We start from the raw sequence: 22017 nt of genomic DNA, 5'->3' as shown, positions 1-22017 counted from the left end.
TGGGGATATGCCCGGTATGCCCGATGGCCAGTCCAGCTATGTTAACCTGCAACCAAATCTGCAGCTCCATACAGCAATGTTACGACTTAGATTATATCTTATAACGCATAACTCTTATGTTAGCTGCCCTCAGTAGCATACTGTCTGAAATATTCCACAGCTGCAATAATTCTTTAAGTGTTATTTTTTTCCTTGGTATTCTAATTTCACCGAAGTTTACTAAACTCAACAAACTTGATATTACTTACCGGGACATTTATTCTGTCCTCATTTTCTTTCACCGAAAAATTGTTTCCTGCAGTGCCATCTTTCGCGCTTGGCTCTCCTACCTTTGCTAACGTGATGCGCATAGCGCAGAAGCGATGCTGCATTCACTTACACTCGGATATCTGAGCGTCACCGTGAAAACATAATCGGACATTTGATATTTGATTGAATTTTATTGTTTTGCCTTTGGGGTGGCACCTGGGGTGGCCAGTCTGGTTTGGGGGGTGGCCTGTGCCCCCCCAGGCCACCCCGCTGGACACGCCATTGCCTGGACGTCGGGCTACAGATTTTGCGAGCCCTGAGTTGTGTATTAGTTGGCAAAAAAAAATAAAACCCCAATAATCTGACAATTCCCTCTGAGCAAGCACTCAGCGACAGTGGGGAGGAAAAACTTTCTTTTAAAAGCAAGAAACCTCTGGCAGAACCAGGCTCAGTGAGGGACGGCCATCTGCCTCGACCGGTTGTGGGATTTTTAAAGTGACTCATTGGATGTGAAATAAATTAGCTTGTTTGAATCATTTGTTGTTAGCCAATTTAAAGAGGCACTTTGATGTCAACTAATACACTTAAACTGTCCAAATAATTTTAAAGAAATATTTAGAGTCAATCCTGATGGATTGCTCTAAATATTCATTTTGTTTTCTTGGAAATATAATATCTTTAAATTCGTTCAAAAGTGTCTGGGAGATATTGTCAGTTTCTGGTAGCTGGTCTTCATCGTCCTATGTTTTTCCACACCATGCGAAAAACCTTGTAAGTAGGTTTCGCTTTTTTCGGAACAGGTGGTCTTTGAATATCGAAATCACCACTTGTTGGTACGGCGAAGCTACAGCCAATGCAATGATAACAAGGTTAGGTGTAATACCCAGTACCTTTGTAATGTCTTTGAAAATTGCCTTTTCAAGACTTTTTATCCTCCTTTTTTTATATTTAGAGTTTCTTCTTTAACAGCTTCAACTTTTCCTTCCTAAAATGGCATGATGATGGCCGGAGTTGAACTGCAGACCCCGCCCACACACTCAGGGCCGTGTACCTTCATGTTCCAGCTTCTCCAGTCCCTGTCCTCTTCTGGCTCATTCACTCTTTAATGTGGCCATAAAGGTTTAAATAATGACTGACAGTGGAGAAGGCGACGATGAATTCCAGTTTCTACGGACGGTGAGTCAGACAGCTTACAAATTAAACATACAGGCCAATATTTAGTCAAACAGAGGTCTTCATTGGCTATCACCGGTTTAATAATTAGTAAGTAGCTGTACTAAAGGTAGCACTTAGGGTAGCCTATTTAGCTTTGTTTGAAACATTATTAGTGTTTTTTTTATTAATTTATTTGTTTAATTAAAGTTATATGTAGGTTTCTGTCAGCAGCAATTATGCAATCATGTAACCATGACACTATTTTGTGCGCAGATGCCTCCATACGCACGTCATAGTAACAGCATTTCACCTGTTTTGGGCTAGCTGACTAATAGCCTTATTAAAAAACAGAAACCAACTCACATGATTTTAGTCTATTGCTGTAGTAACTGATTAGCTGATATAGTTTATTTAAGGTCAGGTGTCAACAGTGATGCATATCCCAATCAGTTAAAAGATTATCATATCCCATTTTAATTAAAATTGCTACATTTTATTCAAGAATAAATATAAATAATAAAATGTTAATGTGATAATAGTTTAGCAACAACAGTGACAGCAAAGGGAGGCCAAAAATGGCTTCTCTCATCTTCACTGCAAGATGCTATTATTGCTCTGCAGCTGTAAGTTGTCCTCTCACAGCTTGTAATCTTTGCCCTCTGATAAGGGCATGTCACGTGGAGGGCGTCTGGAGTGGCTGAGACACATACACATTCACACAAAGCCAGCGATGTTCATCATCCTGAGCCCAACACATAGACTGGAGAGAAGTCATTTTGCGAGATCCATCTACGATATCATACTTTATTATATTAAATGCAGGATTTCCCCCCGCAAAGTTGTTCAGCCGTGGTATTAAGCTACCCGGATCCTGATGGAGCTTTCCTCGTTATCATTTAGTTAGTAGATGACAGGGAAAACACACTGTAATAGACCCAGTGATTAAATATATGACATTTGTGAAATGGCAACAATGTTATATTTGTTATAAAAATGTAGTCATTTTTTATATGCAAAGAGGTCCCAATTCCACTATTATAAATAATACAAGAAACCTTAAGAAGACAAACAAAACTGCAGCATTTTCAATTCGAAAACACTCGAAGTGAAAGCCTGTTAGATCTGAAATTTAAGTGTCCCTTAAAAAAGACTCCAAGTCCTGCTCTAATGCTCTAATGTACCTCTGCATTGGACAGTGTGTTTGACTGATTGCAGAGTACTGCAGATATGAAGAGTGGAAAGAAGGGTAAATCAGGGGTCAGACTGTGCAGTATCTTCCCAATATGGATGTTTGCAGCCTGGGTACAGAGAGGTGCTGGTTTTATTGGCGACTGGCCTGTTGCCTGCTGTCGTTCCTAACAGTTCCTCAAATAAACAGAGAAACTTAATTTGGCCGACGTGGTATTTAAATGCAGATAAGGTAATGTTGACAGCGACTGAGATTTCCTTATGTGTTTACAATGGGACTGCACAATGGGGCAGTTTTGATGCTATACCTAAAAATTCACACATTTCATAGTTTAAAGTTGTTTTAACATTTAAAAAGCAAAATAGGACTGAATTTCTATGTTCGGTCATTGTGGCCAAACACGTTTCCTCCTCTGAGAGAATTGAATTACATGATATGAGAGGATGAAGATTTTTTTCTCTGAAGCCAAAACTGCTTCACTGACTTTCTTTTTAATTAATTCACAAGATAAAATTTCAGAGGCGTTTTGGTGTGATGGAGGTCTTTAGCTGATCCTATCCAACAAAAGCTTTCATGGTGAAATCTGGTGGATCTCAATATGTGAATGCGCTCTGTGGGCTTCTCTAACTTGAAATCTGTCATCTGTGTGTATGTGTTCTGCACAGGGAGATGAGGTGGTTTTGCAGAGTACCTTCACCTCCCAGGAGGAACATGTGAAGCTATGTCTTGCTGCTGAAGGATTTGGCAGCAGACTTTGCCGGCTTGAGCCCACCTCTAACTGTAAGGTAAGGAGCTCTACCTGTGTGACTGCACAGTCCTCCCTTACTGTCAGACAACTCAGTTTGCCAGTCATACTAAGAGAGAGATGACTGAAATTTCCAAATATTTCACTGCACATGGACAGTACATTGTGTTTATTTTTAAGTATCTAAAATTTTAGTTCCTTATTGGTTTTTGTAACTCGAGCATTTTTACATGCCTTCCTTCCCAGTTTGGACTGCCCATTGCCAATTTGCCATGGTCTTTGGCACTAATTGCACTGTTGGCCTGTGAAGGGAACAGCCAGGCATGAAATTACCTCAAAAACTCAAATGTCTTTTCTTTCTTTACCAGAATGTTCCACCAGACTTGTCTGTGTGTGGCTTTGTCCTGGCCCAGTGTCTTTCTGTGCGAGCCCTGCAGGAGATGTTGGCCCACAGTGAAAACCTGGCTGCAGAGGTCTTCTCTATTATTTCTCCCATAACCTTTATATAAATTCAATGTTCTCACTCAGGGCTCCTTATTGTTCCGTAAACATATGATTTTCTGTCATTGTCAGTTTGCAATACATATGTCTATTTTTGAGGTATAAATGGAAATATTATGATAAAGTCAGTATATGTTTTTATATTTTTGTGATATTATTAACCACAGTGTGAGTGCGTAAGGATTTTGTCTGTGACATTATTTCAGGGAGATTTGTTTTGTATTTATTTATATGGATAGCACAGTCTTGAAACACTGATCTAAGCAACACGGTTAAGCTAGAACAGCTTTACATTAGAGTTATCGTTTACATTAGAGTTATCGTAAATTAAATAACTTGTAAACAAACTGTTCACACATCGGAAGGATGTTTTGTTTATCTCTTTTCCTGTTTAACTGTTTTCTGAAGTTTAAATTGATCTTTGTGTATTTTAATCACATACAGGTGGGAGCTGGAGGTAGCCATCGCACCCTTCTTTATGGGCAGGCGGTATTGTTTCTACACTCATACAGTGGCATGGTGAGTCAGCATATATGTATGCATATAAAAAACTGAATAAATTACACAATAATACATCTGACACAAAATGCTAGATATAGCAAAAATTATAAAACGTATTTTTTTGTTTTAATTTCAAGGTTCATTAAACTCTGTAGTTTAAAAAATATATCATCTTCTGACAATTATCAGAATCAGAATCAGAATACTTTATTGATCCCTGGGGGAAATTATTTTTTGTTACAGTGCTCCATTTTAAACCAACATTAAGACAAGACAGACAATACACTAACTAAGAATAGTACAATATATACATATATACATACATAAGTCACTTATAAATAAATATTTGGAAAAGAAACATGTGTAGTTGTAGCAGCAAACAGTGTGTTAAGTGGATGCGTTGTACTTAATTAATTCATGGTTCAAGCTTTACAGGGTTAATTCTTCATGGCATGGATAGATGGCATGTTTACATGATAGCATCACACAGCTGCTGCACAGCCATAATGGGAATTTCCTGTTCCACCACATCCTAAGGTGTTCTTTTGGATTGTGTTCTTGTGGCGTTGGAGGCCTTTTGAGTACACTGGACTCATTCTCATGTTCAAGAAAGCAGTTTGAGATGATCTGAGCTTTGTGACATGGAGCATTATCCTGCTGGAAGCAGCTGTCAGAAGATGGGTACACTGTCGTCCTAATGGGATGGACATGGTCAGTAAGAACAGTCAGGCAGGCTGTGGTTTGTAAATGATGCTCAGATGTCACTAAGGGGCCCAAAATGTTCCAAGAAAGTACATGTCACACCATTACACCCCCACAGCAGCCTCAACTATTGATACAGGCGGGACTGATTCATGCTTTCATGTTCTTTATGCCAAATTCTTGTGCTACTATTTGAATGTTGCACTTATGAGACCAGGCAAAAATCTCCAATTTCCAGTCTTCTGTTGTCTGACTTTGGTGAGCCTGTGCAAACTGTGTCTTCAGTTTCCTGTTTAAGCTGACAGAAGTAGCACTTGGATTTGTTCTTCTGCTGCTGTTCATCTGCTTCAAGGTGAAAAATATTGTGCGTTCTGAAACGCTCTTCTGCATTCATTGGTCGCAAGGAGTGGTTATTTGAGGCGTTGTTGCCTTCCTGTCAGCTCGAAGCAGTCTGGCTTCTGATCTCCTCTGATCTTTGGCATTTTTGTCCAGAGAAATGCTGCTCACTCGTTTTCAGACCATTCTCCATAAACCCTAAAGATAACTGTTCAGGAAAATCTCCGAATATTAACAATTTCTGAAATACTGAGATTTCTGTATGGCATAATGAGCCATGTCACTTTTAAAGTCGCTTGAATCAGCTTTTCTCCCCATTCTGATGCTCAGTTTGAACTTCAGCAGGTCATCCTGACCATGTTCCATTCCTAAATGCTTTGAGTTGATAAGTTGTGATTGATTAATTAGATCTTTTTATTTGTAAGCAGTTGAATAGGGGTACTTAGTGAAGCATATTTGTGGATCTGGATGGTTAAATAGAATTTGTGTATACAAATGGTATGTTTTTTTTGTTTTACTTTTAATAAAAATAAAATAAAATCTTCATGTTCCCACACTGATGTTATTTTTGTGAAGAATATTTTGGCATGTTCACTGAATTATTTACCTGTTGTTTATTTCACGTCCAGTACCTCAGCTGCTTGTCTTCCTCTCAGTCTTCAACTGACAAGCTGGCTTTTGATGTTGGCCTGCAAGAGGACAAAGCAGGTATTTATTTGAACGATCAGTTAAAATACTTTCTTTGTTAAGGTATTTGCGATGCTCCCACCCTATATTGTGTTTTACAATTAGAATATTTTTTAAATCGGCTGTCTGTGAACTGCTTGTTTCCCTTTATGTTTATATTCTGTGTGTGGTTCAGGGGAGGCGTGTTGGTGGACTGTCCACCCAGCATCCAGACAGAGGTCAGAGGGTGAGAAGGTGCGCGTAGGTGATGACCTCATACTTGTGAATGTGTCTTCAGAGAGATACTTGGTGAGTCAGAACAAAACTGAAGTTTTCCTTAATGGCAAAAATATACTCTGAGTGAGCCTCCACTACGTTAAATATCAAGCACACTAACCTGGTTAAAAGTTCATTTTGTAGACAGTGAGGTAGCAGAAAAGGGTTGCACTTTTTATATATTTTATGTTTAACAGCCATTTTATGGCTATGCACAGATATTTTTGGAATGACACCATGCTGTGATCTCATCCGCTGGGATCAGGTTTGGTCTATCGGTGGTGGGCCAGGGGACATGGTAAGTAGTGTATGGGAAAGCATAATTGTGACAAGAGCGGTGGCAAGGGAGCAGCGATCCATTACTAATGCTAAAAACAATCCTAGTTGGCCGGCTAGTCTCCATTGGTCGCTTGCCAAGAGCTCCAGCCATGACTGCATTTAGTGTTTGTTAACTACCTGCCCCTCAACAAGACTGACAAGAGGTTGGAATCATAATCAGAAGGTTAGGCTGGTTAGCATGTGAACCTCAGAGTTATTTCACACAGTACCTGGCAAAAGTTTTCTCATGTCTCGAATATGTTGTGTAGCTTAATGGCTTCAGATATAAAATAAAGACAAGTTGTATTTATTGTTGATGAGAATATATTTAATGCCATTTTGTTTTTTCCCAGCACCTTTCCTTCGGCACTGCATCTGACAACAAAAGCTTGAGTGACAGTCTGATTGTTAATGCAGCCTTCCAGCAGACCCTCTGGAGTGTTGCTCCCATCTGCTCTGGACGCGCCGTTGCTCAAGGCAAGTTTTGTTTCCTTTTGCTTTCTAAACATGTTGCAAAGTAGCTCCTTTCTCAATTTAGATAATCCACCTGATTCTTTTGCTCCCAACAAATACAGCTCTTTCAGTTTCTGCACTGCAGATAATATTAATATGTTGGTAATAAATAATACATCAAAGCTGTATTTTAATAAATTGAGGGGACCAAATGCTAGTTCATAAAGATGCTATGGGCTTTTGAACTATTATTAATTGTGTGCAAAATATAAAGTTAGTTCAGTGCTGATGCAGTTTAGATGGATTCCAGAGGTTTTCCACAAGTATTCAATTTAAAGCAGTTACACTGAAATAACATAAAATGAATATGTACTTTCAGCTTTAATTTTAACATTAACCATTTTCATACACAGGCTCAGAATTTCAGAGAGCAGATTCAACAAATTAAAACCATAATAAATCAAGTGTGTAGTTTTAATACTTTCTCAAGTCTGAAACCATGGGAATGACAGAAGAATTGGATTTCTGTGTTGTTGTTGTTTTCAGGTTTTTTGCTAATTTAAAAAAAAGGAAAAAACAGTCTATATTTTAGACACTTTTTGTTTGTTAGTTGGTCTTGGTGCCTTTTTTTTGCCCATGCATAACACTGGCTTCACAGAATTTTAATGAGGATATTGTATGTTTCTTCTCCAGCTTTTACATTCCCTTTTCCCCTCGTCATACTTCAGGTTGATCACTTATCCAAATAATGGTGGTCAAGCATTGCTCTAAATGTTTTTGGGTGTTTGTGGCAAATCTTTTTTTCCCTTTCTGATCTCGAGACTTGTTTTGCACCTTGTGGTGAGCCCTCTGTTTTTGCCCTTTTGAAGTCTTCTCTTTTGTGGCAAGTCTTGGGTTATAAGACTCCTCTTTCCTGGAGAGAATTCTTCACATGACTGGAGGGGAATTTATCTATAGCATGGAAATGACTCTATCACCACTGATGTCTTCCCTGGATGTAGGGTCACTTATGTGGTGTGTGCGTGTATCTGTGTGTGTTTTTGCTCTGTGCTAATGTTCCTGCTGTCTCCCTAATGGTTATATATTGTTTTGCAGCCCAAGGCCTGTCTTACTCACCACTTCACCTCTTTGACCACATGTTAGTGTGAAGGGGTTTAAATAACATGTGATGCCTGTGTTTCTTTATAAAATTCTGTTTAAGATCAGTCAAAAAGAAGCTGCAAATATTCAAACTTAAGGTTAGCAGTCGCTAGAGCTTTTACTACAGTTATATAGATTACCTTTTGTGCTACTTCTGTGAAATGTTGCATGTTTTACTAACCACTTCAAAGCAATAAATGTTTTTTTTTCTTGCTGACTCTAGGATACCTGAAGGGGGGTGAAACACTTCGGCTACTCCACAGCCATAGTGACGCATGTCTGACTGTTCCCTCTACAGAGCATGGAGAGGAGCTTCAAAGGTTAGTCGAAAAGACCAGTCTCCTCCCAAGTCAGCTCGCAGAAACGTCCTTTACTCCTCTGACTATGTCTGTTTTCTTAATCTAGGATAATGCATTATGAGCTTGGATCAGTCTCCGGTCATGCCCGGTCTCTCTGGAGGCTGGAGATTCTGCGAGTTGTGTAAGTGTACAGGGAATGTGGCGTCCGCTCACTTTGAGTATCAATAAATATGTTGCTTTTAAGCGCTATTCTATTCGAGCTCTGTAGTTCTAATGTTGTTACTAGAAAATACCAGTTTAAAGACAGGTAATGTTGTACGTATTGCACCAGGTCACCACCAGCCACAGAATTTCTGTTTTTGCCTGAAAGAGTGTGCACAATTGCTAGAGTCATACTTGATGTCATTGGCCCAGAACTTAGTTTCCCATGTCCCCTGCATGCTAATAGGGATTTTGACAGTTATGAGGAATAACTAAATGTTGTGGAGTGCTTGGTTTCCTCTCTTGATGTTTTCCAGTTGGAGTGGTAGGCATACATGCTGGGGCCAGCCATTTAGACTGTGCCACGTTACTACTGGAAGATACCTGGGTCTCACAGAGGAGAAAGGTCTGCAGCTGGTTGATCGGGACAAAGCTGACATCAATACAACCTCCTTCTGCTTTCGATCATCAAAGGTGAGGGGGGATATGAGAAATACACTGGACATTTCAGTGGTGTTCTGAGTCTTTAGAGATATAGACTGTAATGTCATTTGTTTGAGTTTTTTTGTGTTTATTAAAAGAGAAAAGTTAGAAAAATAAGAATATTTAATGCCTTTTTTTGTGTTTAGGAGAAGCTTGACACCAACACAAAGACTGATGTTGATGGGATGGGAATCCCAGAGATCAAATATGGAGATTCCATTTGTTTTCTTCAACATGTAGCCTCTGGGCTCTGGCTAACATACCAAGCTGCTGATGCCAAGTCCCATATGGGTGGAGCTCAGCGAAAGGTGAACTTGTATACTCAGTATTACTATAATAAGACAATAACTGGCAGTTAACCAACAGTGTTGGACTAAAGAATCTGGCAAAAGAATCTGTTGGATATAATTGCAAATGATGTGTTTTCAGGCAATTTTGCACAGTGAAGGGCATATGGACGACGGGCTGACACTGTCTCGTTCTCAGAGGGAAGAATCTCATACTGCCAGACTAATACGGAGTGCTGTTCTCCTCTTCACTCGCTTTGTAAGGTACAGGATGCTGGATTAAGACCTTCAGTCATTTGTGAATAACTTAGCGACAGTTTTTTATAGCTGCAGTGCTGGCTTAATGCTAAATGTCACACTACATGTCCGACTGAGCGTGGGTTTACAGCATTCGCTTTGAAGATATGTTTATGATATATACATACAATCAGAAGACCAGTGATGTTATCGTCTTGGCATTGTGGCTCTGATAGGACCTCCCCGCCCTCGTGTATGCGCACATGAAAAGCTGGAGGTGGGAAGAGCAGCAGCAAGACCCTCCAGAACTAAACAAAGCAGTCAACTCAGATACAGCGTCAAGGAAGGAGCTGGGCAGATTCAAGAAGCTTAAATAGCATGCCCTCTATGACACAACAAGTTAGCTGTGTAGATGGGTATCAGCTGATGTGGGCTGACACTGAGATCAGATGATCTGCAATGATTGCAGCTAAGCTTGACTTTGTGGGCTGCTGGAACTAATGCTTTGCTCTGTTTTTTACCTTATCTGATAATTTTGAATTGCCATGTCATAATTACAAGAAATCTGGAGGATGAGAATACTTGGGGCTCAGATACTGTCTGTCTGTCTCACATTTGGCTTTTTAAATTTTGAGTCTTTTATTTGTAAAAAATAAAATAAATTCATAGGCTAGTATAACACCTTCTGTCTTTACTCCATCGATCGAGAATAAAACAAGTTTGGCTGGTGATAGTAGCAGCAATTATAATACAAGACAATTTGGCAGACTTGTAGGTAGAGTCTAAAAACAAACTTTTTTTTTTCTTTAGGAAACTTGATGGTTTTAACCAAGAGGTAAATATCCCCTCTGTCAGCCTGCCAGTGGAGACAGTGACACGCAGTCTGCAGGATCTGATCATCTATTTCCAGCCTCCACTGGAGGGGCTAGGCCATGAAGCTAAACAGAACAGCATGGCGGCGCTAAAGAATCGACAGAACATGTTTCAAAAAGAGGTAAATCGATAAGTGTGAATGAGTCCTACATGTGCTATGCCTCACGCTTCCCTAACTGTGCCTCCCTTTCTTCTCAGGGTGTGATAGATTTGGTCTTAGATTGTATTGACCGTCTACACCAGTATAGTAGTGCTTCTCATTTTGCTGAGGCTGTTCAGAGTGACACAGGAGAGGAGTGGGAGACCATCGTCAACCATTTCTATGAGCTGTTGGGTGAGAGTAGTATAGATGGCACCATACTTATTTTTTGAAGATACCACAAATATCTCCTAATCTGTTAAGGTTCCTCTTATTATCTTATCGTCTGTTAATATTTTTGTTAATATTTTTTGGTTTTTTTGTTTTTTTCCTCTTAAGCTGCTCTGCTCCGGGGAAACCGTGCAAATTGTGCTAATTTCTCGGGTTCGCTGGACTGGCTGATTAGCAGGCTAGAACGGCAGGAGGCCTCTTCTGGTTGGTTGGATTTGCTTTGTTTTCTTCATCAGCCATTGTGGATTGAAATTTTACAGTATATATTTATATTATATTTGACATTGGTTATCGTGTGTTGTCTGGGATTTATACCTAATAGTATAGAAGCATAGAGGTAAATGCAGGTTATCATCCACACAATAACGGGCAGTTATATTTACAGGAGTCCTGGAAGTTCTTCACTGCGTCCTTGTGGAAAGCCCTGAAGCTCTCAATGCCATCAAGGAACAACACATTCAGTCTGTCATCTCATTTCTGGACAAGCTTGGATGCAACCACAGGGTAGTGTTTAGAAGGCGTTTGTGTGTATTCAATATAAAAATAAGATTGAAGTAAAGTGCATGGATAATAAGTGATGCCGAATGGCCAGTAATTTCATTATTACCGTAAGCTTTTTGGCTACAGTGGCATGTCTGCATTAATTAAAAATAAATACAAAAAGTCCTTTGTTATTATCCTAATTTTCTCTCAGAATTTGTCATTATGGGGCTTAAGCAAATTCCACATTTCTCACCAGTCTAGTAACATAGACATAGTGTTTCACTTTTAACAGCTATAATAACAGTTTCCAATCTGTTTCCTGATGTCGGATCATTTCCATTTGCTTATTGAGCTATTGCCACATGAAGAGCTGACAGGTTGTGTTCCAGGTGCTGGAGGTGCTTTGTTCTCTGTGTGTGTGCCATGGTGTGGCGGTGCGGTCCAATCAGAACCTCATCTGTGACAGTCTGCTGCCAGACAGAGATTTGCTACTCCAAACACGTCTCGTTAATCAGGTCACCAGGTAATTTTATAATCTGGTTTCCAAACAGGACCGCTTTTTGTTTTTGTGTTTTTGCCATTCCACTCATCCTTTTTACTTTGAAGTTTTCTGAATTTCTCTACATTCAGACAGAACTCTGATTTTGGATTATTGTTTTTTACTACACATAAAAATCAGATGCAAAGTAGCACAAAGAACAATATATTAAGTAGGTAGCTTTTACGGTTCTGTGCAAAAGTCTAAAGCCACCCCTCATTTCTTTATATTTTGCAATATACAGCAATTTCTCCCCAGGGTTTCCGGAGGTCTTTCAAAGTATATCTTTGGAAATTGGCTGCTTTTTCATTCATTTTCAGTCCAGTTGTTTAACCTAACCCTGCAAAAGCACCTGGATAGAAAAACCCACTGTGAAACACTTTCAATCATAGATTGGGCTCCCCAGAACCCAGACCTTGGCATTATTGAAACAGTGAGGGATCACCTCAACAGAGAACAGAACAAAAAGCATCCAGCATCCAAAGAAGGGCTTTGAATGTCCTTTAAGAAGCCTGGAGAGCTGTTCCTGAAGACTACGTAAAGAAATTATAAGAAAGTTGCATTAAAGAGTTCAGGCTACACTGAAGAATGCTGACATTCAAGCTCGTTAGAAGTATACAAACATTTTGCCTTGCATACTTTATATCCATGTATGTTTGCAGATGTTTTAATATATCAGTGCACTTATTTTTCCATTATTTTAAAGTGAAATAAATATGAAATAATGGGAGGGTGGCCGTATTTATGTTTGGCAAATAACTCAATAGGGGTTTCTTTCCCTGACTCTTCTCATGCTCGCACATGCATTTGTTTAGCTGAGTGTTATTTGTCAACTGTGGCGCTCCCACGGGCCTTGATATTCTTGTTTTTCATCTGTAAAGATGTCACATCCTTGATACTAGAAATATTTCAGATTTTTCTATAGCGTGACATTCGTTTTTTTTTTTGTTTTTTTTCTCTTTTGGATTTAATTAAATACTTTCTTTTTTCCTCCAGTGTCATCTCTTCAATTGCTGCATCATTTTTTTTATTTTACATCTGAATAGATCGGAACAATAATGTTGATGTCAGAGCTTAGATGTCTTTGTCTCACCCTCGTCTCGTGAGAGTTTGGAAAGATTACCTTAAGCCCGAGGTGGTATGACTCAACGGAGGCATTTTTTAGCCAGTTTCATCATAGTCCATGCTCTTCTTCTGTCTCTCAATATTTTTACCTGCTGTGCCAATCTGATCTTGTAGGCAGTTTCCATTTCCCTTTTCCTTTGAGCAAGTTTTTTTCTGCCCAATCTGCCCTTTCTCTGTAAGCAGCTGCCTTCTTTTATCATGCTTTTTTTCCCCATCAGCAGCCCATTTCATTCCTCAGGCTTTATAACTTATTTTGTTTCATATTCTTCACACCTGCTCAGTCCATGCCCCAGCTCTCCTTTCCTCCTAAAGCAATTTCTCATTCTATCACTTCTTGTTCCAATAAATGCTTCATTAGTACATCTGCTTTCATTCTGATTTCCTTTATCTCATCAATTTTCTTTCTTCTCTCCCTCACCTACCACAGTGTGACAGTTCTTCCAGATGCTCTCTTCTTTTTACATTATTGCCTTTAATCTATTCTTTCCATGCATTTTATCTAGCCTCAATCCAGCCTTTTATGAGTAAAACTAAAAACATGTATACTAGCTGGTATTTCAAATGCTGATTAAGTTTTTATTTACACAATAAAAGTGGCTTACTGACTTCAGTGCACTGCTTTTTTAATGGCTGGGTGCTTGGGAGTCCCATTCATAATTAAATTTCATTTGCTGGATTTACTGATTTGACATGAATCTAAATTTAAGTCCAAAGTTTAATCAGCTGAACTTTGGAGTTGTTGGAACTGCAAACCTAATTTAAAAAAAAAAAACTTGGGACACTGTGTAAATTGTTAATGAAAACATAATGCAGTGATTTGAAATCTCAGATCAATAGAGCATGTTTTCTAGGTTCTATTTACAGTAAAACACAGGAAACATTTCAGATGTTTAAACTGGAAAAGTTTACCAGTTTTAGAAAAGTTCATTTTGAATTTGTTGGCAACACATCAACATATCAAAAAAGGATATGTTTACTACTAAGTACCGCCTTCTCTTCTTTTAACAATAGTCAATAAACATCTGAGGGGGGGCCTGAGGAGACCAGATGCTGGATATTTTGGATGAGGAATGTTGTCCCATGCTTGTTTCATGTACAATTCCAGCTGGTCAGCAGTCCTGGATAGACTTACTTTTGTTTCAACGAGGACTAAATCTCTCCAGTGATGGTGCCGTGTTGCTGCAGCATATGTAGTATGTGGCTTAGCGTTGTCTTGCTGAAATATCCACGTCACAATTATGCCTGTTATGGTGCAATGCAGCTGAAGAGCACAGCCATCCAATGTTGAGTTTTCGCTTTGTTCTTTGTGCTTAGAGAGTCTTTTGATAATGTTATGTACTGTAGATGATGGGATATTCTAAATCTTCACAATTTTATTTTGAAGAACATTATTCTGAAATTGTTCCAGAATTTGTAGATACAATTTTTGGCTACTGAGAAACTGATGCTCTTTTTATGCCCACTCGTTTTACTTACCTGTTTCCAACAAACTTAATTAGTTGCAAAATATTTCTTCAGCTGTTTCTTTTAAGTCTTGTTTACTTTTCCAGCCTTTTGTTGTCCCGTACCAACCTTTCTGACATGTTTTGCTGCCATCAAATTCAAAATGAGCTAATATTTTTCATGAAATAGTAAAATGTCTCAGTTTAAACATTTGTTTCCCATGCTCTATAGTGAATAAAATCTGGGTTTATGACACATGCATATCGTTGCATCCTATTTTTACTTACATTTCACACAGTGTTTTATGTCATAAACAATTTCTGGCTGAGAGCACACAGCAACGTTATGCTGAAGTCTGTGGACACAAACTTAACGTTCACAAAGTTGGACTCTCTCCAAGTTAACTTGTAATTACAGACTATCAGCAGCACTTAAAAGTAAAAGCCCACTACCTGAATGTTTCAAACACTGAGCTTTGCTAATTAAGAGTGTCACAGCTTAAAAATGAGTTGTATGGGTGCACCATGTATCTAATTAAGTTGTCATATCAACGCAGAATGAATTTCACTTTTATTTGCGAGCAGACTACTCATATGCATTGTAAATTATTTCAAAATTAATTTATGATCACACCAAATACACTAAAATCTTAAAAGATGAGTTGACTGAAATTTCTCTGTCTTTTTTTGCCACATTTCTCTGCATATTACAACAACAGCATGAGGCCAAACATCTTCCTAGCTATGGGAGAAGATTCATCCCAGTATCGCAGGTGGTACTACGAGCTGGTTGTGGATCACGTCAAACCCTTTCTCACATCTGAGCCCACACACCTGCGTGTCGGCTGGGCTTGCATGAAAGGCTACCAGCCCAGGCCGACAGGCGGCGAGGGCTGGGGGGGGAATGGAGTGGGAGATGACCTCTGCTCGTATGGCTTTGATGGACTTCACCTCTGGTCAGGTGAGGATGAGCTCAAACGGCTGATAAACAGCTTGGTCTGTTTAACATTATTGTATAACACTGATCACAAGAGTTTACAGGATGAGTAAACTCCACATACTCCAAAGACAAATATCAGAGTCTGTAGCTGTTACAAACATGATAACAAGTCAGTTTGAAAAACTTAGCACATTACTTTAGTGCCACAAAAGCTACACATGGGAGGATTACCATGGCAATTAAAGCACAAAATGCATTATAATAGATCATTTTTAATTTCCTTGTTCAGAATAATTGAAATGTCTGTAGTTAGTGCAATAAAAGCTGTGACTGCAATTGCTGAGCATCACTTAATTATCCACAGAGAACAATTAACATATTACTTTTTTCTTTCAAGTTTAACGTGGACAGAAAAGAGAGAGAGCAGTGGAGGCAATTACAATCTCAGTTTTCAGTAGTGATGATTGCACTTCATCAAAAAAATAAAAACAAAAAACAAACCTCTGTATTTTGATAAAGATTTGCTTGTGCAGCACAGACATCTCGTGTAAAACATGAAACGTGTCAACATTTTCTGGCTCGTTGCACTTTATTCTTATTTAGTGTGGACAGCAGTAGATTATCATTGATGTTTCTAATTATCAGGAATGGCTTTGCTGTGAGGCGTGTTCCTAAAGTGCCTTAATCTTTACAATATGTTTTACATTTATGAAACATTCATTTGATTTGACTTTAGTTGTAGTGTTTCCATTTAATAAAGCACAAAGCACTTGAATTCTCATTTTAAGTTGTACAGAAACATTAAAAATGTAAATATGAAGACTAATGAGTGTGTCTCCTGAATCTTAGGCTGCGTGAGCCGGAAAGTCAGCTCCCCGTTCCCTCACCTACTAAAAGATGATGATGTCGTTAGCTGCTGCCTTGACCTCAGCATTCCCTGCATCTCATTCCGGGTCAATGGTCTACCTGTGCAGGGCATGTTTGAGAACTTCAATGCTAATGGACTTCTTTATCCTGTGGTCAGCTTCTCTGCTGGAGTAAAGTTAGTATCAACACTATTATTGTTTTTTTTGGGTTGTTTTTTTTTTTTTATGTTTTTTTTTTTTCAAGAAATCCACAAAACAATAAATTTTCTCTTCCTCTTTTCTTGGAAAACAAAACAAGAGTTCGTTTTCTGTTTGGGGGAAGGCATGGAGAGTTTCGCTTCCTGCCACCTCCAGGTTATGCTTCTTGCTCTGAAGCTCTTCTCCCAAAAGTCAGACTGAAGGTACAGCTGTGTCAGGAATACATTTTGGATCATGGTGAAGGGAAACAAGAGCTTATTGGCCCCTTAGTGCCTGTCACTCCAGTTACCTTCACTCCGACAACAATAGATATCAGCAAGGTAAATCTTGTTTTACAAAGATGAAATGTTTGTATACTTAAAGTCTTTATAACTAATTTGTAGAGAATCATTTGCTCAGAGAAATGACACCATCTCAGAGTAGTTTAGCTACTTATGCAGTACTTTTACCCTACAGGTGGTATTGCCTCCACAACTTGAGGACATTCGAGAAAAAATGGCTGAGAATATCCACGAGCTCTGGGTAATGGACAAGATTGATCTCGGATGGACACATGGACCAGTAAGAAAAGACACAAAATGTATAATTTTATAAAATTGCATAACTGATATGCAGTATTGTATAAAAGTCTTGATCCACCCCTCATTTCTTCATATATTTAAAGAGGAAAAGGAAAAATAAATGCACTGATTTATTGAAACACAGATATCCATGGAGTGAAGTATGTAAGGCAAACAGAGTAAGTTTTAATAAGCTTGAAAATCAGTATTTGGTGTGACGACCTTTATTCTTCAACACAGCCTAAATTCTGTTTGGCAAGCTCTCTTGTAATTACTTTAAGTAGTCTTTAGGAAAAGTTATCCAGGCTTCTTGAAGGACATTCAACGCTCTACTTTGGATGTTGGCTGCCTTTTGTTCCTTTCTCGGCTATGATTATTGATGCCGGATGCCTAGGCTCCTGGGAGGCCAGTCCATGACTGCACTGGGAGTGTGTTTGGCATCACTGTCATGCTGAAAGATGGTATTGTATGGTGGATCAAAACCTGATGGCACTCATCTGCGTTCATAATTCCATCAGTTTTCACAAGATCCCTAACACCACTAGCTGAAATGCAGACCCAAAATGTAACAGTTTCACACTTACTGTTGTACCTTCTCCATATATACACTGATGATTATTTGAACCAAATAGCAAACAAAACAAACGAAACACAAGGAGCCAGAAACCAAAACACAGGGAACAAAAGTCCAAAACATAACAAAACAACAGCACTGACCGCGAAGCCAGCGACCGTGACGGAGCAAGTCCGGAGGCCGGCCGCGCGGAAGGCAGCACACCCTGGAAGGCAGCATAGAACGACACCGTTAAGGAGGGCATCCACGATGCTGGGTCCATGTTCTGATCGCGATCTTCTGTTATGGCAGGGCTGTGTGCATGCAGGAGTGGTGGCATCCTAACAAAATTTGGATTCATTACTCCATAAAACCTGCTGTCAGTGATTTTCTGTCCATTTCTTGTGCAATTTGGCATTCCTCGGGCTTTTCCCCACATTTTCCTTCCTTAACAATAGCTTCTTGACAGCTGCTGAGAGCATTTCTGATGAGGCTTCAGCAAACAGCAGATGGATCACCTGAAGGACATGACATCTTCTGTAGATTTTTTTTTTTAAGCTTGCCAATCTTTCTTGACCCTTCACTTGTCCAGTTTCCTCAATTTATGGGCACATTGCACATCATGCCTAGATATGCCAAATTTTCAACTAATAGCTCTTTAGGAATCATCTTGTTGGTGCAGAAAATACTATTTTATACCTGTCAGCCTGTGTTATCTTTGGCATTTGTCAGCTAAAGAAATCTGAGCAAATGATGTGTTTTTGTGACCGGCTGCTAATAACAAAGTATCTAAAATTTCAATTTAAAATTGCTCAGCTTTCTGTTATGTGTTGCCACAACACTGGTTTATCTTTTGAGTTTGGTGCTTTCTTATGGTTGAATAAATCATCGGTCAGTTTGAAGTGTCTTAAACAAGCAAGCAAAGAAAGAACATTTCTGTTAAAATGGTCAGGTACAAAGACTGTAATGCTGTTAGCTAATTTGTTTCCAAAGAAAGACTCCTTTGAAGCAAAACGTAAGGAAATGAGTCTCAATGACACTCTAATGAATCATCATTATGATTACTTTTTAAGAAATCCACATGGTTTTTGCTTGCCTTGCAAAATAACGTCTCTCTCAAACAGGTGAGGGATGAAGGTAAGAGACATGATCCTTGTCTGGTGGAGTTCTCCAAGTTGCCAGAGCATGAGAGAAACCAGAACCTTCAGATGGCACAGGACACACTCAGGTGAGCTCTGTTCTGTTTCATACAATAATAATAATAATAATGATGCAGCACGGTGGTTAGCACTGTTGCCGCACAGCAAGAAGGTCCTGAGTTCAATTCCACCGTCAGGCCAGGGTCTTTCTGTGTGGAGTTTGTATGTTCTCCCCGTGTTTGTGTGGGTTCCCTCTGGGTACTCTGGCTTCGTCCCACCATCCAAAGACGTCCAGTTTGTGGGGATAGGTTAATCGATTAATCCAAATTGCCACTAGGTGTGAATGTGGGAGTGAGTGTGAGCGCGAATGGTTGTCTGTCTCTGTGTGTTAGCCCTGTGACAGACTGGCGACCGGTCCAGGGTGTACCCCGCCTTTCGCCCTATGACAGCTGGGATAGGCTCCAGCACCCCCCGCGACCCTGAAAAGGATAAGCGGAAGCGAGTGGATGGATGATAATAATAATAATAATAAAAACCCAGTGTGCTTGATTATTATTTTCATTTAATTTTTATTTATTTATTGGAACGATTTTTATAAAAAAAAAAAGATTGTGACAGACCTTGTGCTTTTCAAATCTAATATTTAGTAATTAGTAAGTAGTGTCTGCTGCAGTAGTGAATTTTCAAAGTTTTATTCTTCATTGGAGGACCCTGCTGGCACTTGGTTTCCACATCGGATTGATGGATGATCATGCTGAGAAACACATGAAATACATGAGACTTCCTGTCAAGTAAGTGAAAATCCACTAAAAAAACAAAAATCCACTATGCAAGATTTATGCATATATCCTTTTTCTTATCTGCTTATCCAGTTTAGGGTCATGGGGTTGCTGGAGCCTATCCAAGCATAATGTAATATCATGTTTGATTTAATTTAGTCTGGTTCAGCTGTGAGTTGCATCATGTCTAAATTAAAGTAGCAGAAAAAGATAAGGACCATCTTATGGTGGTAATGGTAACTCATTTTATGAGGCTACAATAAAGAGAGGATACACAACTGCAGTTCATATTCATTTGATCTCGTATGCTTGCACTAGGAGAACATCTCACTTCAATTTCAACACTCTTCTTTGAGCCATCCTTGCAAACAAATTCTTTTTAAAACTTACAGCTTATGTCAAAGAATAGTTTAACTGCGATAAAACAGTACAACAGCACAATGAACATCACAAACCACCGCCTACTGAACACACTCTTTTCAAACGCTAACTCAAGATGTTTGAAGTGTGTATTTGTCCTTTGCAGCCTTTAGTCATATGTTGGCTCCTTTAAATTCTCTGAGAATTTTTCTTCCCCCACTTTTTAAATGCAATTTTGTTTATTTATTTATTATTTATATTTCTTTAACGTTTATTGATGTTCTGCTTTATTTGTTTCGTGCGGTTCAAGCAGGGTGTAGGCCAGGAAGGAAAAAGTGAGCATTTTGTTTACTCAAGGCAGTTGAAAGTATTTTATACAGGAATGATACAAAAATACTGTTTAACATTCAGGAACTGTAACTGTGATCCTGTCACATCTCTGTCTTTTTTGCTTTGTTTTCTGTCTTAGGTATGAGCAGATGACTGGCTACAGGCCTGCTCCAGTAGACCTGAGCCAGGTGTCTCTGAGCTCAGACCACGAGGAAGCAGTTAACTTGCTGGCGGAGAATGAACACAACGTATGGGCCAGAGAGAGAATCAAACAGGGATGGACTTATGGAGCGCAACAGGTTTATGTTCTGTGCTGGATTACTTCAGTTTGTTTCATTTTACACAAAAGTACTTTTTCCAGAGTGTTAAAATAGTTATAATATACTTTATATAGATATTCATATAGGAGCAAAAGGTTATACCATGAGATAATTGTATAGCGTCAAACATAGTTGCCCTTCTTGCTCCTTGCGTCTGTACTTTTAGGATATAAAAGCAAAGCAGAGCCCTTACCTTCTGCCCTACAGCCTTCTTGATGAAAGAACTCGGAGAGTGGGAAGAGAGAGTGTCAGAGAGGCTGTCTGTACCCTGCTGGCATACGGCTACAGCCTGGAGCCCCTAAACCAGGAACACAGTATGTTTCAAAGATCTGTTATAAAACTGTAGCTTAGTGCACATCATATGTAAGGTAATCGGTGTAAGTTCAACTGCGATATATTAACAAAGTAGTAAACAAAGGTTTATTTGTATATTAATCATACTGCAGTATTTGTCACCATTGTTTTCCCAGAGGGATTTTGTTCTACAACGCTTTTCCCAAAAACGAAACTTGGGGCGTTGTAGAAAATGTAAATAAACCTAGATTGCTAGGATTTGCAAATAATCTTTAGCACATATTTATGTAGAAAATAATCTAATGAATGTTAAACATGACAAATATATTTTTATTACATGTTTATTTATTTAGACATATGTGTAGATGTAGGGTTTTGATGATTAGTGGGGATTTTCTGCTGTCTCTTACATTGTATCCAGCATTCCAACTTTTTTGGAAATACGTTTATGGCAAATAACAATATGTTTCCTGTTTCTTGGCTTTACAGCTACATTATCAAAGCCATGTTTCTTCTCTGCTGAGAAATGCAGAGTGTTCAGACCAGATAAATCATATGCTGTGACCCAGGGGAAGTGGTATTTTGAATATGAAATACTGACAGCAGGGAATATGAGAGTGGGCTGGGCCCGACCAGGCTGTACCCCAGATAAAGAGCTTGGCTCAGATGACCAAGCATATGTCTTTGATGGATTTGAGGTGAGATATAATTAAATTTGACATTTCTTACTTTGGCTACTGACCATTACAGTAGCTGAATGGGAATCGGCCCAAATTATAATGGCTTTGTTAATGCATATTTATTTATTTTCATCTTTTTTGAATTTACTTAACTAATAAACTTTAATTAACTGTTTTTTCTTGCTATATAACTATAACTGAGACTAGGTGACGTTTTAGAGAGCAGACAGAAGGAGATATGTAGGCACAGACAAGTATCTATTGAAAGAAACTGAAACATTAGTTACTTTTTTTGGACCTTCTAATGTCTGCATATTGTGTCACGTTAGTTGCATATCCTTGCAGTGACTCCTGACCTCATATTGTTGGTTGACCAACACAGAAGGTCTCAGTTACTCCAAAGCTGTGTTGATATGATTAATTAAGATC

General features: G+C 38.9%; 1 protein-coding gene across 1 annotated transcript in view; it reads left to right on the top strand.

The window, feature by feature from the left end:
* Positions 1 to 1131: 1131 nt before the first annotated feature.
* ryr2b (ryanodine receptor 2b (cardiac)) overlaps positions 1132 to 22017 on the top strand; it is a 76899-nt gene continuing 56013 nt past the window's right edge. Inside the window, exons 1-26 of the mRNA XM_026189897.1 lie at positions 1132 to 1425; positions 3259 to 3378; positions 3707 to 3811; positions 4284 to 4358; positions 6008 to 6086; positions 6241 to 6353; positions 6992 to 7115; positions 8455 to 8551; positions 8637 to 8711; positions 9049 to 9205; positions 9361 to 9522; positions 9644 to 9765; positions 10549 to 10732; positions 10810 to 10945; positions 11090 to 11185; positions 11367 to 11485; positions 11854 to 11987; positions 15289 to 15530; positions 16359 to 16551; positions 16674 to 16893; positions 17030 to 17134; positions 18811 to 18914; positions 19533 to 19616; positions 20434 to 20593; positions 20781 to 20928; positions 21398 to 21606. Of these exons, the coding sequence (XP_026045682.1) occupies positions 1378 to 1425; positions 3259 to 3378; positions 3707 to 3811; positions 4284 to 4358; positions 6008 to 6086; positions 6241 to 6353; positions 6992 to 7115; positions 8455 to 8551; positions 8637 to 8711; positions 9049 to 9205; positions 9361 to 9522; positions 9644 to 9765; positions 10549 to 10732; positions 10810 to 10945; positions 11090 to 11185; positions 11367 to 11485; positions 11854 to 11987; positions 15289 to 15530; positions 16359 to 16551; positions 16674 to 16893; positions 17030 to 17134; positions 18811 to 18914; positions 19533 to 19616; positions 20434 to 20593; positions 20781 to 20928; positions 21398 to 21606 (3411 nt within the window). The 5' untranslated portion in view covers positions 1132 to 1377. The remainder of the gene's footprint in view (positions 1426 to 3258; positions 3379 to 3706; positions 3812 to 4283; positions 4359 to 6007; positions 6087 to 6240; positions 6354 to 6991; positions 7116 to 8454; positions 8552 to 8636; positions 8712 to 9048; positions 9206 to 9360; positions 9523 to 9643; positions 9766 to 10548; positions 10733 to 10809; positions 10946 to 11089; positions 11186 to 11366; positions 11486 to 11853; positions 11988 to 15288; positions 15531 to 16358; positions 16552 to 16673; positions 16894 to 17029; positions 17135 to 18810; positions 18915 to 19532; positions 19617 to 20433; positions 20594 to 20780; positions 20929 to 21397; positions 21607 to 22017) is intronic.

Source organism: Astatotilapia calliptera, chromosome 13 (assembly GCF_900246225.1).
Source record: "Astatotilapia calliptera chromosome 13, fAstCal1.2, whole genome shotgun sequence".
Lineage (NCBI taxonomy): Eukaryota > Metazoa > Chordata > Actinopteri > Cichliformes > Cichlidae > Astatotilapia > Astatotilapia calliptera.
The sequence above is the reverse complement of the archived record's forward strand: the minus strand, read 5'-3'. Positions and strand labels throughout refer to the sequence as shown.